Below are 20,367 nucleotides of genomic sequence, written 5' to 3' on the forward strand. Positions count from 1 at the left end.
GAGGGAATTTCTCAGGGGGACGCTGACGGGCAATGGCTCTCAGCAGCTGGGTCACTTTGAATAGCTGTAGTGCTGGCAAACAGATCACAGGGGAGATTGCTCAGCAGCTCCCGAGTCTCTTATTGCCGAGTCACTTGCGGGTCATGCAAGTTGGTGATTAAAGCAGATTGCTGCTTTTATTACAGTCTATCCAGTTAACAGCCCAGGGAGGAACAATGGAGAAGCTGCTTTCAGCTGCCTGGCCACCCCTCGTCAAGAAGGGTACTGTCCCTGGGGGAGACAAAAAGCAGCAATGCGATGCTCCAGCATGCTGGAGCATCGCATGCAAAGCAGTTAATTAACCCCCCCGATCCCTATTTTCTACGATGCAATACGGCCATCCGGTCACATGCCAGGGTGTTCTGGCCACTGGGCATCAGTGTGACCAGTGAGGCAGTACATAGGGGTGACCATGGTAGAAGTACGGGCTCTTCAATTAATGGGGGAGTGCAAGAGACAGGGCACTTGACAGAGAAAACACCAATGGAGCAGAGGATGAGCTGGTGCCGTGACTAGAGACATCTCCTCAGAAGCCAGAGCTATGGCACAGCTCCACGCGGACGGAGTTTGCTGCTCACACACCTCCCCTTCCACTTTCCACTGGCCTGTGGCTCTTTCCTGGGAGCGCCTGACTTAGGCTGCATTGATCTTTTGAGGGAGGTCGGAGGGGTGCATCAGCTCACTTCCAGGGGAGGAACAGGAGCTGCAGTAACAGAAAGGGAACCAAGAGCTGCAGGAAGACTGACCTGGCTTGCTGGGTCCTTCTGCCTGTAAGTTGTTCCTTCTTGACTGGGTCACTCTGTGACCAGCAAAGGACTCGGGCAGTGTTTCCCATTTGCCTGCAACTCTGCTGCCACACAAGCACCTCCTCTTTCTCCTTGCTGTAGGTGCTCGCATGGGTCCTAAAAGCACAGGAGCTGAATATACCAGGTTCATTAATGGGCCTGCCCTCAAGCCATCTCGGTGAGCTAGGAAAGCAGATGAGGAATGGAGAGACTAAGTGCTGCACCTGGAGTTGCACAGGACATCCGAGTTAAAGCATAGACTCAAACCAGCTCTCCCTAGGCTGCTTGATACCACAACATCGGCCTTGGATCTGCCTCTTCACTGCCCTGCCTCACTGGGAAGCCTTCACTCAGTTTGCCTCTGCCAGAGGGATCCCTGTGCTGCCAGGGCGGCTGCAGGGTTGTTGGGGGCTCCAGCTGTTTTGTTCATTTCCAGGATCGACCTTGCAGCCTGCAGCAGTGCTAACAAAGCCAGAAGGGAAGAGATGCACAACACCAAACACACACATCATCAAGAAAACCCCAGCCTCGTGGGTGAGAGCAAAGTGCATCTGGGAAGATGAATATCTCAGCAGCACCTTGATCAAAGGGCAACCAAGTCTTGAGGCACTCTGATGGGACATAGGTTAGCAGCAGCTTGGGCTGAGGCACAGGAAAGCCAAGAATGGGGGACCGACATGTTGCTTTGGTCTCATTGTCCGTCTTGGGAGAGACCCGAGCATCTGTCTCCTCCCATAGGCCTCAGGCTATGGTGCCATTCCCTGGAGCTCAATGAACACGGCGCCCCGGCTTCCCTTCCGACCCTCTCCCTTCCACTCCTAGCCCAGACCACCGGAGCCCAGGAGGAACTTTCTGGGGTGGCCAGGGCCAAGGCGAAGGTGGTGATGTGGGGATGGCTGATTCCTCACACTGTCCCACTATACTCCTACAGCTGGGAGAATGACATGCCCAGTGCAATGAATTAGTGTGGACTCGTGTATGTGCACGAGCATGTGTGTGTGCGTGTGTGTGTGCTTACACGCCCAGATGAACATACACATGTGTATGCTACTGTCTTCTGCTGTACAGAATCAGAACTGCTTGATTCTGTGTCCTAGACCTTGCACTGCTAGTACTGAACGGAGATTTTCTTCTAACTCAAGCAGCACGGTCTACATTTTCAGAGAGGGAGGTTTACAATGCTCTGCATCGTCTTGGCGTAGAACAAGAGCTCAGTGCAGCTCTGTCTTGGTACAGTAATGTGGTGCATGCCTCTTCTCACTCCCCAGTTTCCCAGGCACTGCCTTCCTGACCCTGGGCATTCAAGCCACCTCTCCTACTTTCTGTGACAGTACCAGGGAAGGAAAAAAAAAACAAAAAAAACAGGATAGCCAGGGGTTCTGTCTCTCACAAGGTGGAAAAAGCTTTGCAGATGCCCGTTGCAACCATACAGCTCTGATATCGCTTGCCCTTATGAAATGCAGGTGGACTCTGGACAGCAGTAGCAGCTTGCCCCACTCCCTGACCTCGCATGGAGAGATCAGGGAGCTCTTGCAAGGGCTGCATCATATCTCACCTGCGTGTCAGAGGAAGTGGGCACTGTGCAATAAGGGACAGGAGGCCAACACCAGCTAGAAAGGGGAGAGAAATCACTCTTAGTCACCTTGCTTATAGGGGTGAGAAAGCGTCCCTGAGACAACGGGTTCCCATTTCAGACACCTACGTGATGGGGCCCGAGGGACAGACGTGATGCCAGGCTATTTTCTGACAGCCATCGTAAGCCACTGCAAAGCAAAGGTATGGAGATAGAGAAGTAATCCCAGCTCCTGGCTGAGAGACAGGCTGCCTCCTTGTAGCACAGCTTGGTCACATGGGGATTCAAGACCTGTGGGCTGGATTTATGGGGCAGGTTTTCCTTCCAGCTCTTGGGATTTAGAACCAAAGAAGAGAATCGAGCAGAAACCAATGCTATGGATCAACTCCTCCGTCCTGCAGCTTCTCTCTGGCTACTGGGAACGGCCTGTCTGAGGCAGCCTGCTCTTGGGACCTGTTCTACTTGCAGCTCTACAACCTCCCTTGGGACAATCCTTGCCCTGTTCTGTGCCTCAGTTTCCCCCCACTGTTGTCTGTTAGCCATACTGGCGGTCTCTTGCCCGGTTTGTACAGCACCTGGCCCAATGCAGTTGGGGCCCCTCAGTGCCACTGTAAGGTTAGCAGCAGGTGGGCTATTCCCGTGGAGTAAGACAGAGGCAGAATTTACCACCCACCAGCTGCTCCGCTCTACCCGTCTGTGTGCACTCTCTTATCCCTTGATAACTGAGAGGTGAGCCGCGGCAGCTTATCCTTCACAGAGGGGCAGATTATCTTCCACTTATCATAGGGTACAAGCAGGCACAAGGCAGTGGACGCAGGGCAAAACCCCACCCTCTTTCACCATGTGGTAAGTGGTCCTACCGCCAATAAAAAATAAGTTTAGACCACTAAAGGCTCTCTCTCATCCAGGCATGAGGGGGCACCACCATCACTGCTCCTCGGCTTGGAGCGGACGGCACTGCCAGCCGCATAGTCCCAAGGGCAGAGATCCCCACCCCTCACCAGGACGTTTGCCCTTGCTCTTGATGCAGCTGCTGTCTCAGCGGGCAGGTCGGACCACAAGCCTCCATCTCTAAACTATCATGGAGGCTTTCAATAAAAGGAGAGGCTAAACGTTTCTTGTACAAGAACCCTGAAGGTCAGTGGTGACCTTCTGATAAGTAGCTGGCTTCCCAGATGAGCAGCCCCCCAATAACAGACTGGCACGCATGTCCCCACTCCAACACAGGTCCCCGCAATGAACCACCTGGCACTCAGCCCCGCGCACGTGAGCAGCCCTGCCACGGGACACATACATGGAGAGGACATACAAGCACACGGAAAGATTGAAGCAGGCAAAGAGTTCCTGTAGGTAATTGTGTCGGGTGTGATGAGGCTTCAGGAGCTAAGACAAAAATCCTCACGATTAAGTGTCTCGTGTACCCTCCTTTTCCTGCTCGGGAAGGCGAGGCCCAAACGCTCCCCATTGTACATGATCTGGGCTTCACACGTGGGAATCTTACAGTTTTGCTATAGTCTACCATTGTACTTGTAGGGATGTGCGTTATTTTGTCTAATTCACAAGGCTTGAGCTAAGGCTTATTCACACTGCTTATTTGCCCTGAGGCAGCACCACAGAGCAAAGTGCCTTAAAGTGCCAGTAAGCTGTATTTCTTTGGATTAAATGACTCTGGATTATAAATACCCTGGGACACAGACTACTTTTTTGCTCTGGGTTTGTTCTGATGCAGGCAGTAAGGAGTCGAGGGCTGGGGCCAGGACTCCTACACGCTGCTAGAATCCAAACTGCAATAATACACTTACTCTGCAGTAAGGTAGAAAGGTCTTGGCATAAATGAGGATTGGGTTATGATCTCTAAGGAACATTAGTTGGGGGAATTGCAAATGGCTGTTGGCCCTGGTTCTATTAGAAACCCAGGGCTGAGAAATGCTGATGAATGAAAAAGCAAATGCAAGGAGGCAAAGATATTACTCACCACAGCCTTGTTCCACAGGCCACAAAAGCACCAATTATTGCTGGAGATAAATATTAGTGTTAAAACTCCAGAGTCATCCCTATTGCTCTTGACCCTCTGGTCTGCAAAATATCCTCTGCTGCAGAAACATTTTGAGTAGTATAAAATATGGGGCCAGTTCCTCAGCTGCTGTGAATTGATATAATTCCCTTGACTTCAAGCTACAACCAGCTGGGATCTGGCTCTCTAGTTCAATGAGGTCTCTTATTGTTACAGCACTGGCTGGCAGGCAAGTTTGAGGGCTGGTTTGTGCATCTTGTGGGGGCCTTTGCTCTTCACATTTCTAGTGATAAAACCCGATCTGCCAAACAACAGGGCTCCTAGGTCAGCCCAACCAGCCACACGGTGGCATCCTCTTCCTTACTGATGCTGCAGTAGTAGAGCGATGCTCTGAGCCATGGCAGGGAATCTGGGCTGAGTATAATTTAGTGTATCAGTAGAGAGATGAGAGTGCGATTCCTCTCTTGCCTATAGATTTGTCCTGGTGTAGAAGAAGCAGAGAGAAGCAAACAGAGAATTGGTGCTGTACAAACTAGACGGCAACGCTAAGTGTGTGTAATTCTGTACACTGCCACCACAACGCAGTGCTGTTTCAGAGTATCCCTCTCTCTCCAAGTAGGGAGCTGGCTATGGATGGTGAAATGCAGGTGTGAAAGTAATATATGCTGTGGCTTGTCTGTGTTGGCTTAGTCTAGTATACGTGGGGAACAACAGCAGTGTAGATGCATGGCATGTGCTGTGTGCTAGCCATCAGAGTGCAAAATTCCCCACAGGCCCTATAAGTGGTTATTGGCCGGTGGAGTTGCATCCTCACTGCTAGTGTTACCTTGCTAGTTAGGTAAACCCAGCACAGATGTGCTACCTCATGCTACAGCTGCACCTTCAATCATGCTCTTGTGCTGCTTGGTCTGCTTGCCAGGTGCTGCATATTGGATGCCTGGGTAGCTGTGGTAGAAGGCTATTACTTGTACAGGAGGGAGATCAGCAGGACTGGCCAGGCTGATCTGGATGGTAGTATTGCAAGAGGCTGGCATATCGGGCTCTGAGGCTGTCAGAAGGGCTGGCAGTGCAGTTGAAAGCAGATAGTGGGAAGGGGCAGACCAAGGAGAGGGACTGGGAGCCCAGTTCGATTGTCCAGTGTTGTATGTAGCAGCTGTCTTCTTTTAGCTATTTGTAGCAATGCATGGGACAGCTTTTCAAGCTCCAAGGCTGCAGCAGCTATCCACTAAAGTATCCCAACAGTGAAAAGGTGGCACCCTCCTTGGAGCTGAATCCTGGACCAGCAATGCTTAACGCTTGCACCTCCCCTGCATGAGCTAAAGAACCAGTTCTGGCAGCAGAAATAGAAACGTATCCATTTTCAGGGACTGGCCACTGCAGGGAAGCAGGTGCTCCATCTATTAGCCCAGGTGCACACAGAGACCGGGGTGGGGGGAGGGGGAGGTCTGTAGGCAGGACTGTGCACATGTTTATAATGCAGCACCGTTGCACTGGAATCTGCGCTGCCCAGGCCTCGTAGGTCATGCAGAGGTGGGTTGGAGGATTCCAGGCTCCCCATGCTTTTGCCCCCTTTGACTCACCATCCTGCATCCAGCAGTGCTATTCTCCCCCCTGGTTTAGCCTACTGACTTTTCCCATTGCATTCCAAGGTGCGGGCAGGAGCCCAGCCCATGCTGGGGTTGGGTGCATCTGTTGGTTTCCACTCGGACACCCATTTTCTTCTCAATGTCCTGGTTGGATCTATTGTTAGAAGGGGCTTTGGGGGGCATGTGACCCTTGAATGTGCATGGATCCTTCCCCCACACAGTAATCTAAGAAACTTGGCATGTGGTGGCAGCTTGTTGCTAGCTCATTGATGTGGCTTTAACTGATGTTTTGGCCAGGTGGGACCCTTTGCTGCACAGTTGCAGTGACAGCCTCATACAGCAAGGATAGCTGAAGTACAGGCCACAGGCTGGATGTACCCCTTCTTCCAGGGCAATAGCCTAGTGGCTTCTTCCACCAGAGTATCCAAGGACCTCCAGACCCATCAGGTAAGAATGAACAGTGCTGCTATTCCCACCTGCAGATTGGGAACTTGGGCCCAAAGAAATGAAGTGAATTACCCAAGGGCACACAGGGAGTGTGTATCCAGCCAATGCTCGACCCACAGATCTATGCTGCCTCCCAGAGGGATGGATCCTGTTATCACCAGGGGTTCTTTGGAATTTGAACTCAGTCCCTCTAACACCGTCAACAAGAGTCATGACCACATCTGGAGGTGCCTATAGAGGATGGGCAACCCCAAATCCCATGCTGGCACTAGCAAAACATCCAATCCTCAACCATGCCTTGGCACAGCCACCTCAACTCCACAATGGAAGTGGCAGAGGCATCCCTCCAAATCTCATCCCTTGCAGGCACACAGTGGGTACCAATTGGAGGCACCTGGAATAAGTTCCAAGCTCTCTAGGTTGTGGTCCCCAGTGGAAGGGGCAAACTTTGTGCTTCCTCCCCAAGCAGCAAGACCTTATTGGGTTTGGATAGCAACAATGACTTCCACGTGGCATGAAAGGTGGCATAATGGGCTCCTGCTCAGTGCATCCAGGGCTATTCTGGCAACTTCATAAGCCTGGGAGCAGCACCCGCATGACAGAATCAGTGGTGCTCTCACTGGGTGCATCTATCCAAATCGTTTACTCCAGTTGCCTAATTAGCCCTGCAGTAAAGTCTCAGCATCTACATGTGCAGCCCTATTAGGCTGCAGCAACTAACAAACACCACCATAGGTTAGTACTTGTAAACACACGGACTGTCCTGCAGTGGTGTTATTTACTCTACCGCAACACATGTGTAGAAGCTGATGGGGCTGGCTGGGGCATTAGGGTGCTTCAGTGTGGGGGCTGCCTGCTGGCTAGCCCCACACTGGGGCACCCTCATGCCCCTGCCAGCCTAGCACGTTGAGCCTGGTTGAAGCAGCCCTGGCCTGGCAGGCTGACCCCGCCGAACCCCTGTCAGCCGGGGCTGCCCCTGACCGGGACCTCAATGTGCTGCAGTCCTGGGTTCATGTGCAAGTGGCACACCAGGGAGCAATAAACTCCAGTGCAAACTGTGCCAGAGTTTATTTGTTCATATTAATTGCACATGTAGATGTGCACACTGGGTTAGTCCCTTTATAATGGGCCTCAGCCTATGGAGCGATACCCATTGTGATCCATCTCAGATCCTCCTCACCTGAGCTCTGTATTTCCAAACTCTTGCCAGCGCAGTGCTGGGACAGCATGGTGCAACTCCCTTCCTGTCCCTTCCTCCACCCCAGCTCACTGTGGACTGTGCATAGGTACACAAAGGTGATTGCCAGCTGCTGTGCTGAGCACCAATCCTGGCACATCAGGCTTTGGTGACTTGTGTTCCAGACTTCCCCCTCAAAAGTAAGGTAGTGCCAGGCTCTGGCACACCCCGACTGTGACTCCCAGCCAGCTGTGCCCACTCTACCCTGCCAGAGGTCAACCTACTCCAAAGCCCATCTTACATGTATAAACCAAGCTTCACAGTGGCTCAGAGTGCAACCAAGTGATGGGAGATGCTGAGCACTGGCTGATTGAGCCCAGGCCTTCATCTGGCAAATTAACATTGTTTGAGGAGCTAGAGAACCACACAGAGGGCCTCAGCTTCCTGCCTTACAGTGTCCATCTTTGACCCCAGGCGTAAGAGTCCATCCCTGCATGCCCTTCACTTCATAAACATTAAAAGGACCCCAGGTGCAGCCACCTTTGCAGCTGTGTCTTGGCACTTAGGCCTTCCAAGAGTGCCCCCTGTGTTTAAGCAACTTTAGTGAGAAGGTTTCAAATAACTCCCCAGGAAGACTGTGACTGTGGTTTTCCTGTTTTAATTTACTGCTCATCAGATTTAAAAAATAATAAACAAATCAAGGATGTTAAAAGAGGATGAAACCCCAAACTGGAGGCTGCTGGTGCCTTGTCTTTCTGATAGGGCTGAGGGGTCCCTCCCAGCTCCTCTGAGGTCCAGGTGGGTTTGGTGGTGGGAGATGTTTCTCAAGGGGAAAATAAAACTAAAACCCAACATCAGGCGATGGTCATTCACGGTCGACTGGCAGACACACAACCCACAGAGGCTGACATCCAAGTCTCAACAGGAGTTTCCAAGAAGAGGGACCTGTCCTGCTCTTCTCAAGTATTGCAGAAGCTTTGAGAAAAAGCTACTCATTGCACATGGTGTGCAGCAACACGCTGCCAGGCTTTGGGAGCAGGATCACAAGCAGTCCCTGCACAGAGCCACTTGTCCTTTCTGGTAATCGCGGCATGGGCAGAGGCGTCGGTACTTGATGCTGTAGCCCGCGCAGCTGTAGAGCAGCGGTTCCTTCTGGAGGTAGCACTCCCGGACGGTCTCGGCCACAGCTGGGTACAGGTGGTTCATCTCGTACTCAGTGCTGTCGCAGGCGATGCTAAGCCTGGTGAACAGACACACACAGCTGAGCTTCACTGCAGGCAACTACGTCCCACTCCTGCTCGAGGGGATGGATTCATGTTTAACTGGATGGGGGACGGTGGGGGGAGCAACTACTCTTGTGGTGAGGTGAAGGGGTTGGGATTTTAACCCTATTCTATCCTTTACAGAACTTCTCACAGAGCTTCCTGCTTAGAAAGTCACAGCACTTGTTAGCCTTGCTCATTAAAACAATGTGCTTGATTCACGTACGGTTTACACTGTAAACACATGTACACGATGTGTGACATAAGTTACCTATCCTGTCAGCACATGAGGACAGCATGGCTCGAGCAGCTCCATCGAGAAACGTATGTGCTCAGCATGACCCATGCGTGAAATCTGTGTGACCCATGTGAACTGCAGGCAAAACCCAAACGGCTGGCCCCAAAATCATGTTACCAGCCACCTCCAGTTCTCAGGTGGACATGCAGGCTCCCTACTGATTTCACTTGGGCTCTGGGGCACATGCAGACCCATGTCTCACATCTGTGTGGGTTTCACAGCTGGAAGGGACTGGCTGTCAGGACAGGGACAAGCCAGCATCAGCAAGCACCTCTGGAAGGGCAACAGCAGGAGAAAGGCACTGAAGAGACGCCTCAACCAGCCTCCTGCTTCTTCCAACTTATGCTCACCCCTGCAGGTGGTGCTGGAAGGCTGGCATCTCCTCTGGTCAGTGCAAGGCTGCTGGGTATTTCCAGACACTCTCCATCTCTAATAAATGCTGATCTGAACTAGTGAATCTGAACCAGCCATTTCCCTGAAACGACGGTTTTGGGGGGGGAGCAGGCGAGGAGCGAGTGGAATGTGAGCTCCAGCTCTAATTTATCATATAAAAATGTCACTAGGACTCAAATTGCCTGCCTGACCAGCGTGACAGAAATGGTAATGCTTGCATTTTAATTGTCCGCCGCGCAGCACGGAATCGGCTGGCAGATTTATGCTCTATTAAAACTTCACTGCTGTGAGCTCAAAATGTACTTTTATAGAGAAAGATATAAAAGGGGAGGGGGGGGAGAGAAAGGTGCCTGAATAATCTAACATTTATTTTGCACCAGAAAGCCATTCAGGCACTGGGCACAGAGGCGACAGGCTTCTTCTCCCCGTGTCTCTAGCAGCCTGAGCTGGCTGCCTGGCCTACAAAGGGGCCAGCAACTGCCCACATAAATGCAAAAAGGAGAACACAGCAAAACTCCAGACACCAAACAGGACACGTTGGCCTTCTAGGGCGAGAGGAGGGAGCACTGTCTAGTGAGCAGAATCAGGGCTTGCGAGACAGGACACTTGGGTTCAACTTCTGCCCTGCTCTGGATCGGTGTGTGGCCCAGGGGGCCAAATTGTTTCAAATAACTGCCCCACCCAACTGGGGCCACCTGCTTCAAAGGGCAACCATCTACTCACACTGAGACCCCTCCAGGGACCTCTGTGCCACAGGCCTTTGAAACTCGGGCCACTTACTTACTGACTTACGTAGGGGTCCTGAGGAAAATCTGTCCCGGAGTGGGATGCTGACTTCCCCAGCCTTTAGCTCTGGTTTTCAGAGACACTGAGCACCTACAGCTTTCACTGACTCTGGCTAGCCCTGTGCCTGGCACTGTGGTCACTCCGCCCTTTAAATTCTTTGTGCCTCAGTTTGTCCACCTGTAACGCAGGGCTGATGCCATTCTCCTGGCCAGGAGTATTGAGAGAGCCAAGGAATTCCTTTCTGAGCTCCACAGACTGGGGGGCAATAGAAGAGTATTGGTATCAGCCCATCAAGGAAGAGAGAGAGAAGGGGGGGAAGAGCAAAACTCACTGGAGAAACACGTCCTTTTTGTTGAGGAACTTGAAGAACGTTGGCTCGCAGACCAGCCCGTGCTCCTGACAGGTCTCGGTGCAGGCCCTCCGCACCTCAGACACCCACACCTGCATGGAGTGCACGGGAGGCCAGGCCTGGGGGCTGCTGCTGGCATTGTGTGCCCACATCAGGTGGCTGGCATTGGGCAACAGGGTGAAGGGGCTCAGAGAGCTTTGCATAGCATGGCTGCCAGGCTTTGCTGATAGAGAAGCGGCAGCTCCAGCACAGAAATCCTGGCAGGAGAGAAAAGCCTGGGTCAGCGAGTATGGTGGGGTGGGGAAGGGTTAACCCCTGCGGGAAGAGCTTCCAGAAACACCTTTTTTTACACTGAAGCCGGGTCTACAGGCAGCTGCCTGCAGCTCAGTGATAAATCATTCAGGCCCACTCCACCAGCCCGAAGATGATGCCTAAGGGACTCCACAAGCTGTGAGTATCTATGACTCAGACACTCTTAATGACTCTAGTCCTGACCTGGTGGAGCTGTGGCCCTCTCTTGCAGCAGGGAGATCAAAGGGCTCTCTCCATGCTGCTGAGTTTCCTGGCACAGGGAATGCTTCTCTTCTGGCACTGCTGGGTTCCCAAGCAGCTCCCTGCCAATAGATTCCCAAGACAGGGGTGCAGAAGCCACATACAGCAAAGAGGAATATTTGGTGAGGTGTTTAACTCATCCCCCAGGTTTCTTTCAGATGCACACAGCTCTGTTTGGGCTCTGGAGTTAACCCAGGGTCCCACAGACGGGTGGCCCCTAAGTCCCCATGCTTCGTATCAGAACTCTGTAGAAGGTGTCCCTCATCCCCGATCAACTCCCTACCTTGCCCCCCTGCCAGGAATGGCTTATGCAACTGTTGTGCATGCTCCCTGCCCCTATCCCTGGGTCTGCTAACGTACTTTGAAATAGGAGCAGCACTTTGCAGCCCAAGCCCTGGTCAGAAATGACTCAATACAGCAACAGCAGAAGGAGCTGTAGGCCTGGGCGACTATCTGAGACGCTCAAGGAACTCTCACTTTTACAGCTCTCATTGTGACAGTATCAGACTCTAGGCAGAGCATATGACCCTCATATTTCATGAACACTAAATCCACCATCAGAACCAAGAAAACAACAGCAGAGACTACCCCCCTACCACCAGGTAACTGCCTGCCAAGGGAGTAATTGAGTGGGAATCAAGGCTCAAGCAGGTGTGTACACCCTGGAGGGATGGGGCACGGGTCACTGACCTGGTGCTGAATGTAAGCGTGAATCCGCTCCAGCATTCCCTCACAGGTGTATTCATAGGGCAGGTAAGGGTCCACCTGTAGAAAGGAAACAATAGGACATAGGCATAAGCATGCAGAGAAAGGTTACTCCCCTCCCTTCAGCCGAGGGCTTTCTGCTGTCCATCACCTACATTGAGCCCTGTGTTGCCTGTAATCCTAATACTCTCACAGCCTAATGACTTTACATGCTTCCATCCACAGTGCCAGGAATGGCAAAGACCTCATTTCCAGGCACAGTCTCCATAGTGGGAACAGTGAATGCTGGGTATAAAATGGACGAATGCCAACAAGTCCATAAAACCGCCTTGCTGCTTGCACCAAAGATTGCCAACGATTGATGGCAATGGCACAAGATCTGGTCCCCAGGGGTAGCAGTGGGGCATGAAAAGGATCACTTTGCTCCAGAATGAATTCAGCCATTCTTCTTCATAAGTGACATGCTTGAAAAACAAAATTGTTTGGGGTGAATCCAAATACTTTGCTGTGATGAAATGGAAACGCTTCATTTTGGAATTGACTTTTCTGTTCTCTAGCTTATCAGTTTAAACCCACTAGGAAAAGAAGAATTCATTTGGACAAGGGGGACATCCGTCTGCTCAAAACAGTTTGATCTTTTTTAAAAAACAAAACCCCGATAGAAATCGACATGTCTGATTTTGATGAATCAGCTTTTTCCAGCGGCAAAATGTTGGTCAGGAAATTTCTGAGTGGTGCTGCTTAGCGAGTCTCCAGTGTCTCTCATCCAGGGATGTTTAATTCAGGAGTGTGTTGCACCATTACCACAGCCTGCTGTTTGGATACATGCATGAACTTGGCTTCTAGCCTGCCTCTTACACAGAGTTTTCTTGGGCATTTGCCCAGTATCCTCAGGGATGCTGGTGATCATCATGTTGGACCTGTCAGGAATGTTCAGAAGGAAACGTCAGCAGATGCGAGCAGCCATCTGTTACCAGGAGGCATGTGGATGAAGCGGGAACTTGAAAGACAGGAACCCCAACAACAGACGGGAACAGCAGAACAAGTGGCTCTTAATGAGACATCGTCATGCCTTCCCTTCCTCTTTTTCTACAAGATCAGAGCTTGTAATGTGGCACTTAAGATTCAGAACAAATCCTGGGAATTAACAGCATGTGTTTGTAGTCCTTTCTACACCCAGCGAAAGCCCTTAAAGTTGTCCCGTTGACAATACCAACGTTACTTTGGATGACAAGCTTGTAAGAATCTGTGCACAGGCCTGAAGGGGAGACGTCAGGACACCACTGGTTTTTGATCAGCCTGTCAGTAATTAATGGGAGCATGATAGATTCATAAGTTTTCTATCACTATGGCTCTGACCGCTGCTTAGCAGACTGAGCTTAATTGTCTCATGGTTTCCTTGCCCTCCCCTGCATCTGTTTGTTGTTAGCCACCTGTTGTCTCTCACTGCAAACATTTCTGGGTGAGGGCTGATCTTTTTTTCATTTAACCAGTTGCACAATGTTATATCATTAATATATATTACTGGAGCTTCTCAGAATTTTAGGAACAACAGTAATACTTGTAGTTGCTAAGCATTTTACAACAGGGATTTCATTGGAACAATGGTCTTTAAAAAAAAATAAAGGAAAAAAGCTCCTGCAAAATATTGGTGACTTCAGCACCCAAGCTAATCAGTTTTTCACAATGTTTTTTACTGATTTTTTTTTTTTGATCTAACACAGATTTTGTTTTCTTCCTGAAAACTGGGGTTTTGACACTTTAATTACAAGCATTACAGAAAATTAAATAGGTCTATCACAACCCTACCAAATGACATTTTTCATGGTACTAACACTACCAATCATCATTGTCATAGTCATCGCCAGGTTCATTCTGGGCTTCCCTTTTCTATTTTGACAAAAATGTTCAACTGAAAATGTAAGAAAAGACTGGCAAATATGATAAGCTATGGCAGAAATGGAAGAAAATCTGGGGGACAAAGATAATCTTGGATACAAAGAATCATAGACTCATAGAAAATTAGGGTTGGAAGGGACCTTAGGAGGAGGTCACATCTAGTCCAACCCCTGCTCAAAGCAGGACCAGCCCCAACTACATCATCCCAGATAAGGCTTTGTCTAGCTGGGAAAGAAAAGAAATCTAAGCACAAGACCCATTATCTTTTGGTGTGCTGGATCTTGTGATATGGGTGTCATAACAGCACTGCATAAACTAGAAATTGGCTCAGCTATAAAAAAAACCTCCCAAATGCTCAGGTACAAACATACAAGTAAGCTCCAGTGGCATGAAGAACCAAGAGAAGGCTGTCTGAAAGGAGAAAGGTTTAAATAGGCACTAAGAGGTGAACAATTTTCTCCCAGGAAGTAAAGATCCAATTACTATACAGCAAAGGATCCAGACTGGGCATGACACTGGACAATAAGGGCAATCTTTGATGTTATCGATGTGTGGGATAGACCCAGGAATTGCAGAGTAGGGTGTGTGCAAAACCTAGAGATTTAAACCATTACATAGCAGAGCAAGACTACTATATATGCAACAGAGGTGCTCAAGAATCAAGCCTATGTGGACCCAATGAGTGGGCACAAAAGATAAGCTAGTTATTTGATGGCTTATGTGAAATTATTTTGGCAGGTATTAGCCCAGTTTCTGGTGTCCATGACAAAAAAAACCACTACAAATAATGGCAAAAATTTGGCAACCCTGCAGGAAGGCTTAGGAGAAGGGCCAAGATTTCACGGATCTCAAAGACAAAACTATCCTGCCATCTGGATGGGGTAGGAGGAGGTAACCTGTGCTGGAAGGTAGCTTTTCTGGTTGATAGGCCCATGTTCTCTGTGTAACAGGGACTTGAACATTAGTGATGTCAAGGGAGCATCTCCCACCACCACTAAGTTCACAGGAAAACAATGAATTCTCCCATTTCTGGCACTGGTTAGGTGCTCTACTTTGAGAAAACAACCCCCTCAGATGGCCTTGAAGAAAGTGTGCAGAGCAGCTGTGAGGGAAAAAAGTCAAGGTGGATAATGAATCTATTTTCACTTCCCCCTGGCAGGCTCCAGCACTGTCTGGTTGGATGCAGCAGTGTCCTTGCTGCTCTGCACTTGCTACCTCCCAAACCAGAAATGATACAGCAGTATGGTACTGCAAACAGGCTAAATGGCACCATCACTCAGTGGTGCTAACCAGACTGCCCAGAGTACTGTATGGACAGGGCTATGCTGCTTCCTGTTTACAAGGCAACGCATGCAGAGCTGTGACGCAGGTCTGTGGTGCCCCTCCTGGGATGATAAGTCCAATCTCTTCAGTCACAGCCTTTTCCTTTCAAAGGTCTGGATATCCTTACCTGCTGGCATCCACTGGCCCTGGCCCCATCACATCTGGACTTTCCAACTCCTATTTCTTCCAATGTGTGATTTGTCCTTTCCCCCTTTTCCTTTGACTTGGAGATGCCAAGTCAGAACAATGGGATAAATTATTGCCAAACATGCTAGCAGCAACTCCACTAGCCCATAAACTTTCCCAATAATGGGCTAAGTCCTTGGAGGGATTGAGCATCTGGCAGTTCCCTTTGACCTTGGTGGGACTTGAGGGCACTTTGTAGAATGGGAAATCACGTTGGTGGGAAATCTAGGGGGATCAGCACCTTTTTAGAAAGGAATCTCCAAACAAAGGTTATTCAAGACGCTCAGGGCCTGTCAGGATCTAGCCCCATCTATTTACTTTTACTGTTGTGTAAGAGTGATATTGTAGCTGTGATGGTCCAGAAACTATGTGAAAGGCAAGGCTTTCTTAGGGTGATAACTTCTACTGGACCAACTAAATAGTTGGGAGAAAGTTAGACAAGCTTTCGAATGCAGAACTTTCTATTTTGAGTTTCTGATCACAAGCAGCCAGCCACAGCACAGTGAAACACAGCAGAAGGGAGGGGGTAAGAGAAAATCTAAAGAGCAGCAGACACAATTAGCAGGAGAAAGAAAGCTGATTACTGGAAGATCACGGCTATCAAAAGGGAGGAAAGAATTCAGGAGTTGGGTAAAATATAATGTGCCATAAAGCCAATATCAATGTTTAGCCTTTGTTTCTTAGTGTCCAGGCAGCTTAGGAATTTTTGTTCCTGAGTTCAGTGCAATCTTTGCATTCTCCTATGCCTGAGGAAGGGCATGTGTGCCCGAAAGCTTGCAAATAAAGAAAAATGTTTTTTGCAACTGTCTAGTTGGTCTAATAAAAGATATCACCTCTAGCACACTGACTGCTTGTATTTTTAGACAATCACAGCTACATGCTTTATCTTTATTCCCAAGTTCACCTTTTAGAGGTGTTAGATAGATTTCCCTTGAGCAAGAAGATAGTGAGGTCAGTGGTTGTTCTGTGAGATGCAGGCTCCAGCGGCGCATGTATGTCTCCATTTTTTTGTATTTTTTTCCTGTGAGAGTTCATTCTGGTGTGAAGTTGTTGTTTAGTTTCACCCACACAGATGCCATGAGGTCTCTTAGTCCATTGGATCAGGTATATCACATTTGGGGAAAGCCATGTGCAGGACCCATGAATTCTGATTGTTTTGTTGTGGGGCCATTGATGGTAGTGGCACAGGAGATGCGCTGACAGAATAAGCACTTCTTGCCAAGGCCAAGCTGTGTCCCACTTGATGTCTGTTGGGCAGTGGAGAATTTGCTTCTGATGATGAGTTGGACAAGGTTAGGGGGCTGTTTGAAAGCCAGGAGCAAAGGGGCTGGGGATATTTCTCTCAAGGTCTGATCTTTGTTCAGTATAGGCTGTAGTTTGCTGTGTCTTCTGATCAGTTCTGATCTAACTACATGGGGGAAACTAAACAGCAACCATGCAACAGAATGAACTCTCACAGAAAAAATACAAAGTACAGAGACATACACACCATTAGGAACGATCACTTCCTCTGTGACCTCACTATCCTTGTACTCAAGGGAAATGTACCTAACACCTGTAAAAGGTGAACTTGGGAACAAAAATACATACGCAGGTTGGACCCAAAGAGTCAAGGACTAAACACCACCTAAACTAAACCAGGTTTATGGCACATTATAGTTTACCCAATTCCCGAATTCTTTCCACACAGGAAAGGTAAGAATGACCCTTCTCCCTTTTGATAGCGTTGATCTCCCAGTAATCAGCTTCTTTTCTTTTGCTAACTGTATGTCTGCTGTGTCTGAGAATTTTTCTTACACCTCCCCCCGTAAGGTTTTTCGCTATGTTGTGCCTAGCTTCCTATGATCAGAGACCTACGGAAGAATGCCTTGCATATGAAAGCTTGTGTAACTTTATCCCAACCTTTTGGTTGGTCAATAAAAGATATCACCCTAAGATATCATCCTTGCTTCTATTTATTTTTACTGGCAGATGTTCCAGGCCAAATCACAACCTCTTCTGCATGGATGCACCAGAGAGTTGGGGGATATAAGGAGACTACTCTCCCCTACACAAGCAAGAAAGCAGAATCCCCAGCTGGTGCTCAGAATAGGTTTAGGGAAAAGCTACCAAGCCAACCAAAACATCAACAGTCTCTGAGAGGGGACACGGTATGCCCATCTAGGAGCTGTGCCCAACTTGTAGCCTATACTGCAAGTCTACTGAATATCATTGTCCAGTAACATTATGATGCACAGATGTTTTATACTGAACTCTCCGATCTGGCAGAATCACTCTTCTACTCTGAAAGGAAACTCAAGTCCAGACAATTTCAAGAGGCAAAAAAGCCTATTGCTAATAAGATAGGCAAGGTTCTTGAGTAGATGTGATATCTTTTATTAGACCAACTGAATAGTTGGAAAAAAGTTCTTTGCAAGCTTTCGGGTGCAATTGCCCTTTTTCAGGCAAAGGGAGTCTCTGCTATTCTGAAACTCCAAGGAATGAGAGAAGCCAGAAGTGTGACAGGAGGTCAGTGAGAATGTAAATAGGTAAAAATTAGGGGGAAAAAAGGTACAGCAGGGAAGGGAGGGGAAAAGAAAGTTGGTGGGGGGGCCAAAGGTGAGTAAGGGAGACTCTCCAGTAAAGAGGCTGTCTGTGAAAAAGGAAATAGCTGGAAATTAGGAAGACAAAGGGCAGAAAAGTAGGGGAGGGGAGGGGAGAAAAGGGGTGGGGGGAAGACAAGTGTAGGTATTGTTAATAAAGCATTCACACCATCCTGGAGACCCCACGAGTCTCCAATGTACTCATCTATTACCTAGCAATGAAAGTGCCATCTGGCCAGGTGCTCCAGCACTGTGCATGAAAAAGGCATCCTTCTTAGTTAGTGCACTCAGACAAGTGGCCTAAAAACAATAATTCCACTGAGGGCAGAGAAGGACTTCATGGTGACCACATCAGGACCACAGGCTGGTCATGGGGGCAAGACCTGAGTCAAATAACAAGTGCTCTGATAACTGGCTCAGCTCTTCCAGCCTCTATAAATCTACTTGCTTATAAGACAGAGGTTCCCAGTACTGGGCTGCAAAGGGTTGGCTGCCAGGTCGTGGTGCAAGCTTTAACCGCCTGCCTGCTCTGGCTCAGACCTGTCTGTCCACCAGGGTGAGTGGCTTGCACTGCTGGCAGTCACATGCAGGGTAAAGCTGGGTGGTGGGGCAGCCCTTAGAGAGAGGCAGCCAGCTCTGTGCACCCTGTCCTGCTCCCACCACCATGGCTGCGCCTAGCAAGGTGATGCTTGCACAGCAGTTGCCAGGGCCCAGGCCGGGCAGGACCCCTTAGCCCCGCCTGCGGCTGGGAGCAGGGGGATATGGGCAGGGAAATGCCCAGGGTGGGAAGGCGGCTCCGCTGCTTGCTCTGAGGGAAGGCAGTGGAGCCCCTTCTTCCCAGGCAGCCCCTGCTGCGTCCCCTCAGGCCACCATCTGCGCAGCCCCCTCCCCTGCAGGGTCCCCCGGTGCCTGTGCCTGCGGTGCCCCAGCCTGATCCTCCTCACAATAAATTTAAATATGTAAATTAAATGCAAATATATAAATTAGCTTGTTTCTATACCCAGTCTGCCAAGTTTCTTTGAGTGAGTTTGCCGATCTGCAGTATAAAAAAGGTTGGGAACCACTGTTATAAAGGTACTGTATGGCCAGTTCGGATAAATGGCAGAAAGACTCAGGAAATAGGTGGGACCCGGTGCAAGGCAGAACGGTATGCCAACATGGTACCTCAGAGGAAAAATCTGTGTCTCACTCCCCAGCTTTGCAAGCAATAAATCACTTCCCCTCCTCCTTTGCTACTTCCCACTCCTGCAACCTTTGGGAAAATTTTAAAAAAGCCTAATAGAGACTCATTGGATATTTAGCATCCGGAGCTTAAGCTTTATTGCACCACAAAAGATGCGCTGTATGTAAAATGGGCACTCTGCTGAGACCGATTAGCATTTAAATGGAAGATATGAATAGCTGTAAAAGTGAGCAAGGCTAAAGAAAGTGTGTGGGGGGAAAAGCGGAAGGCTCAAGATGTCAGGGCACAGAGGAATAAAGGGTTTCTATTGCAAGTTTGGAAGGAGACCAGGCACTATATGAAATTACTCACCACCAATAGCCCTGCAGCTGGCACTGTGCCAGCCTCCTCATGATTAATGCAGTAAACATCGTCAGCACTCGAACCTGCTTTGTTGATCTTCCCTTATTGCACTGAATCCCGCTCCATCCCACTGAGTCACTTTTCTCATTATCTCCGAGTTCTTCATCTGCTGTGACTTGCGGCTTGACTTCTTCCTATTTGTTTTTTCGCCCTGATTAGCGCTACACTAAACCCACCAGCCGCCACTCCAGATTGGCCTTTCTCTGCTTAAAACCAAAGGGACAGCATTTAATAGTTGTCATTAGCGGGGGATTAAATGTGACTGAACAGATCAGCAGACAAGTCAGGAGCTCACGGGCCTGCCTTACATGGCACCATCCCCAGGCATCCCTCAGGCAACCGAAGGGCAGGCCTTAGCAATGACAACCATACTTCTTGGGTTGGAGTTTTACCAGGGAGAAGGCGGAAAGGCCAGTGATGAGACCCTCCGGTGGGGAGGCAGGACAAGGGGTACCTCACACTGGGTGACACACTGGGAATAAGGGTGCCCAAGGGATACCTCACACTGGATTTCAAAATAAGTAAGACTGGTTTGGGGAGACCATGCCTAAAGCGGCTTGGGCTATTTCATTCAGATACAATTGTTTCTTTTAATGAAAACTACCTTAGTGTCATCAGAATGGAAATATCTTTCTTTTTTATGACTTTCGTGGTAGGAGGGAGGGGTCATCCAAAAAAACCTGAAGTCCAGGAAACTGAAACCAGTTGGCTGAAATTTTATCATTTTTGGAAGGAAACTCCAAACAAGTTTCAAGGAAAAATTTGAACAAAAAAAAAAAAAAGAAAATATTTGTATTTTCACCAAAGTCTTCCAGGGGTCATGTCC

The 20,367-nt window shown here is 49.2% G+C and overlaps 1 protein-coding gene across 4 annotated transcripts in view; it reads right to left on the reverse strand.

Annotated features, from left to right (window-relative positions):
- Positions 1–8,263: 8,263 nt before the first annotated feature.
- MGAT5B (mannosyl (alpha-1,6-)-glycoprotein beta-1,6-N-acetyl-glucosaminyltransferase, isozyme B) overlaps positions 8,264–20,367 on the reverse strand; it is a 244,530-nt gene continuing 232,426 nt past the window's right edge. For all 4 annotated transcript variants that reach the window (XM_019502900.1, XM_019502886.1, XM_019502894.1 and 1 more), the window contains 3 exons: positions 11,952–12,026; positions 10,692–10,966; positions 8,264–8,861 (listed from right to left, as the gene is read on the reverse strand). In XM_019502900.1, coding sequence (XP_019358445.1) covers positions 8,663–8,861; positions 10,692–10,966; positions 11,952–12,026 — 549 coding nt within the window. In that variant the 3' untranslated portion in view covers positions 8,264–8,662. The remainder of the gene's footprint in view (positions 8,862–10,691; positions 10,967–11,951; positions 12,027–20,367) is intronic.

The sequence above is a fragment of the Gavialis gangeticus genome, unplaced genomic scaffold (genome assembly GCF_001723915.1).
Source record: "Gavialis gangeticus isolate Ggan-Ray unplaced genomic scaffold, GavGan_comp1, whole genome shotgun sequence".
Lineage (NCBI taxonomy): Eukaryota > Metazoa > Chordata > Crocodylia > Gavialidae > Gavialis > Gavialis gangeticus.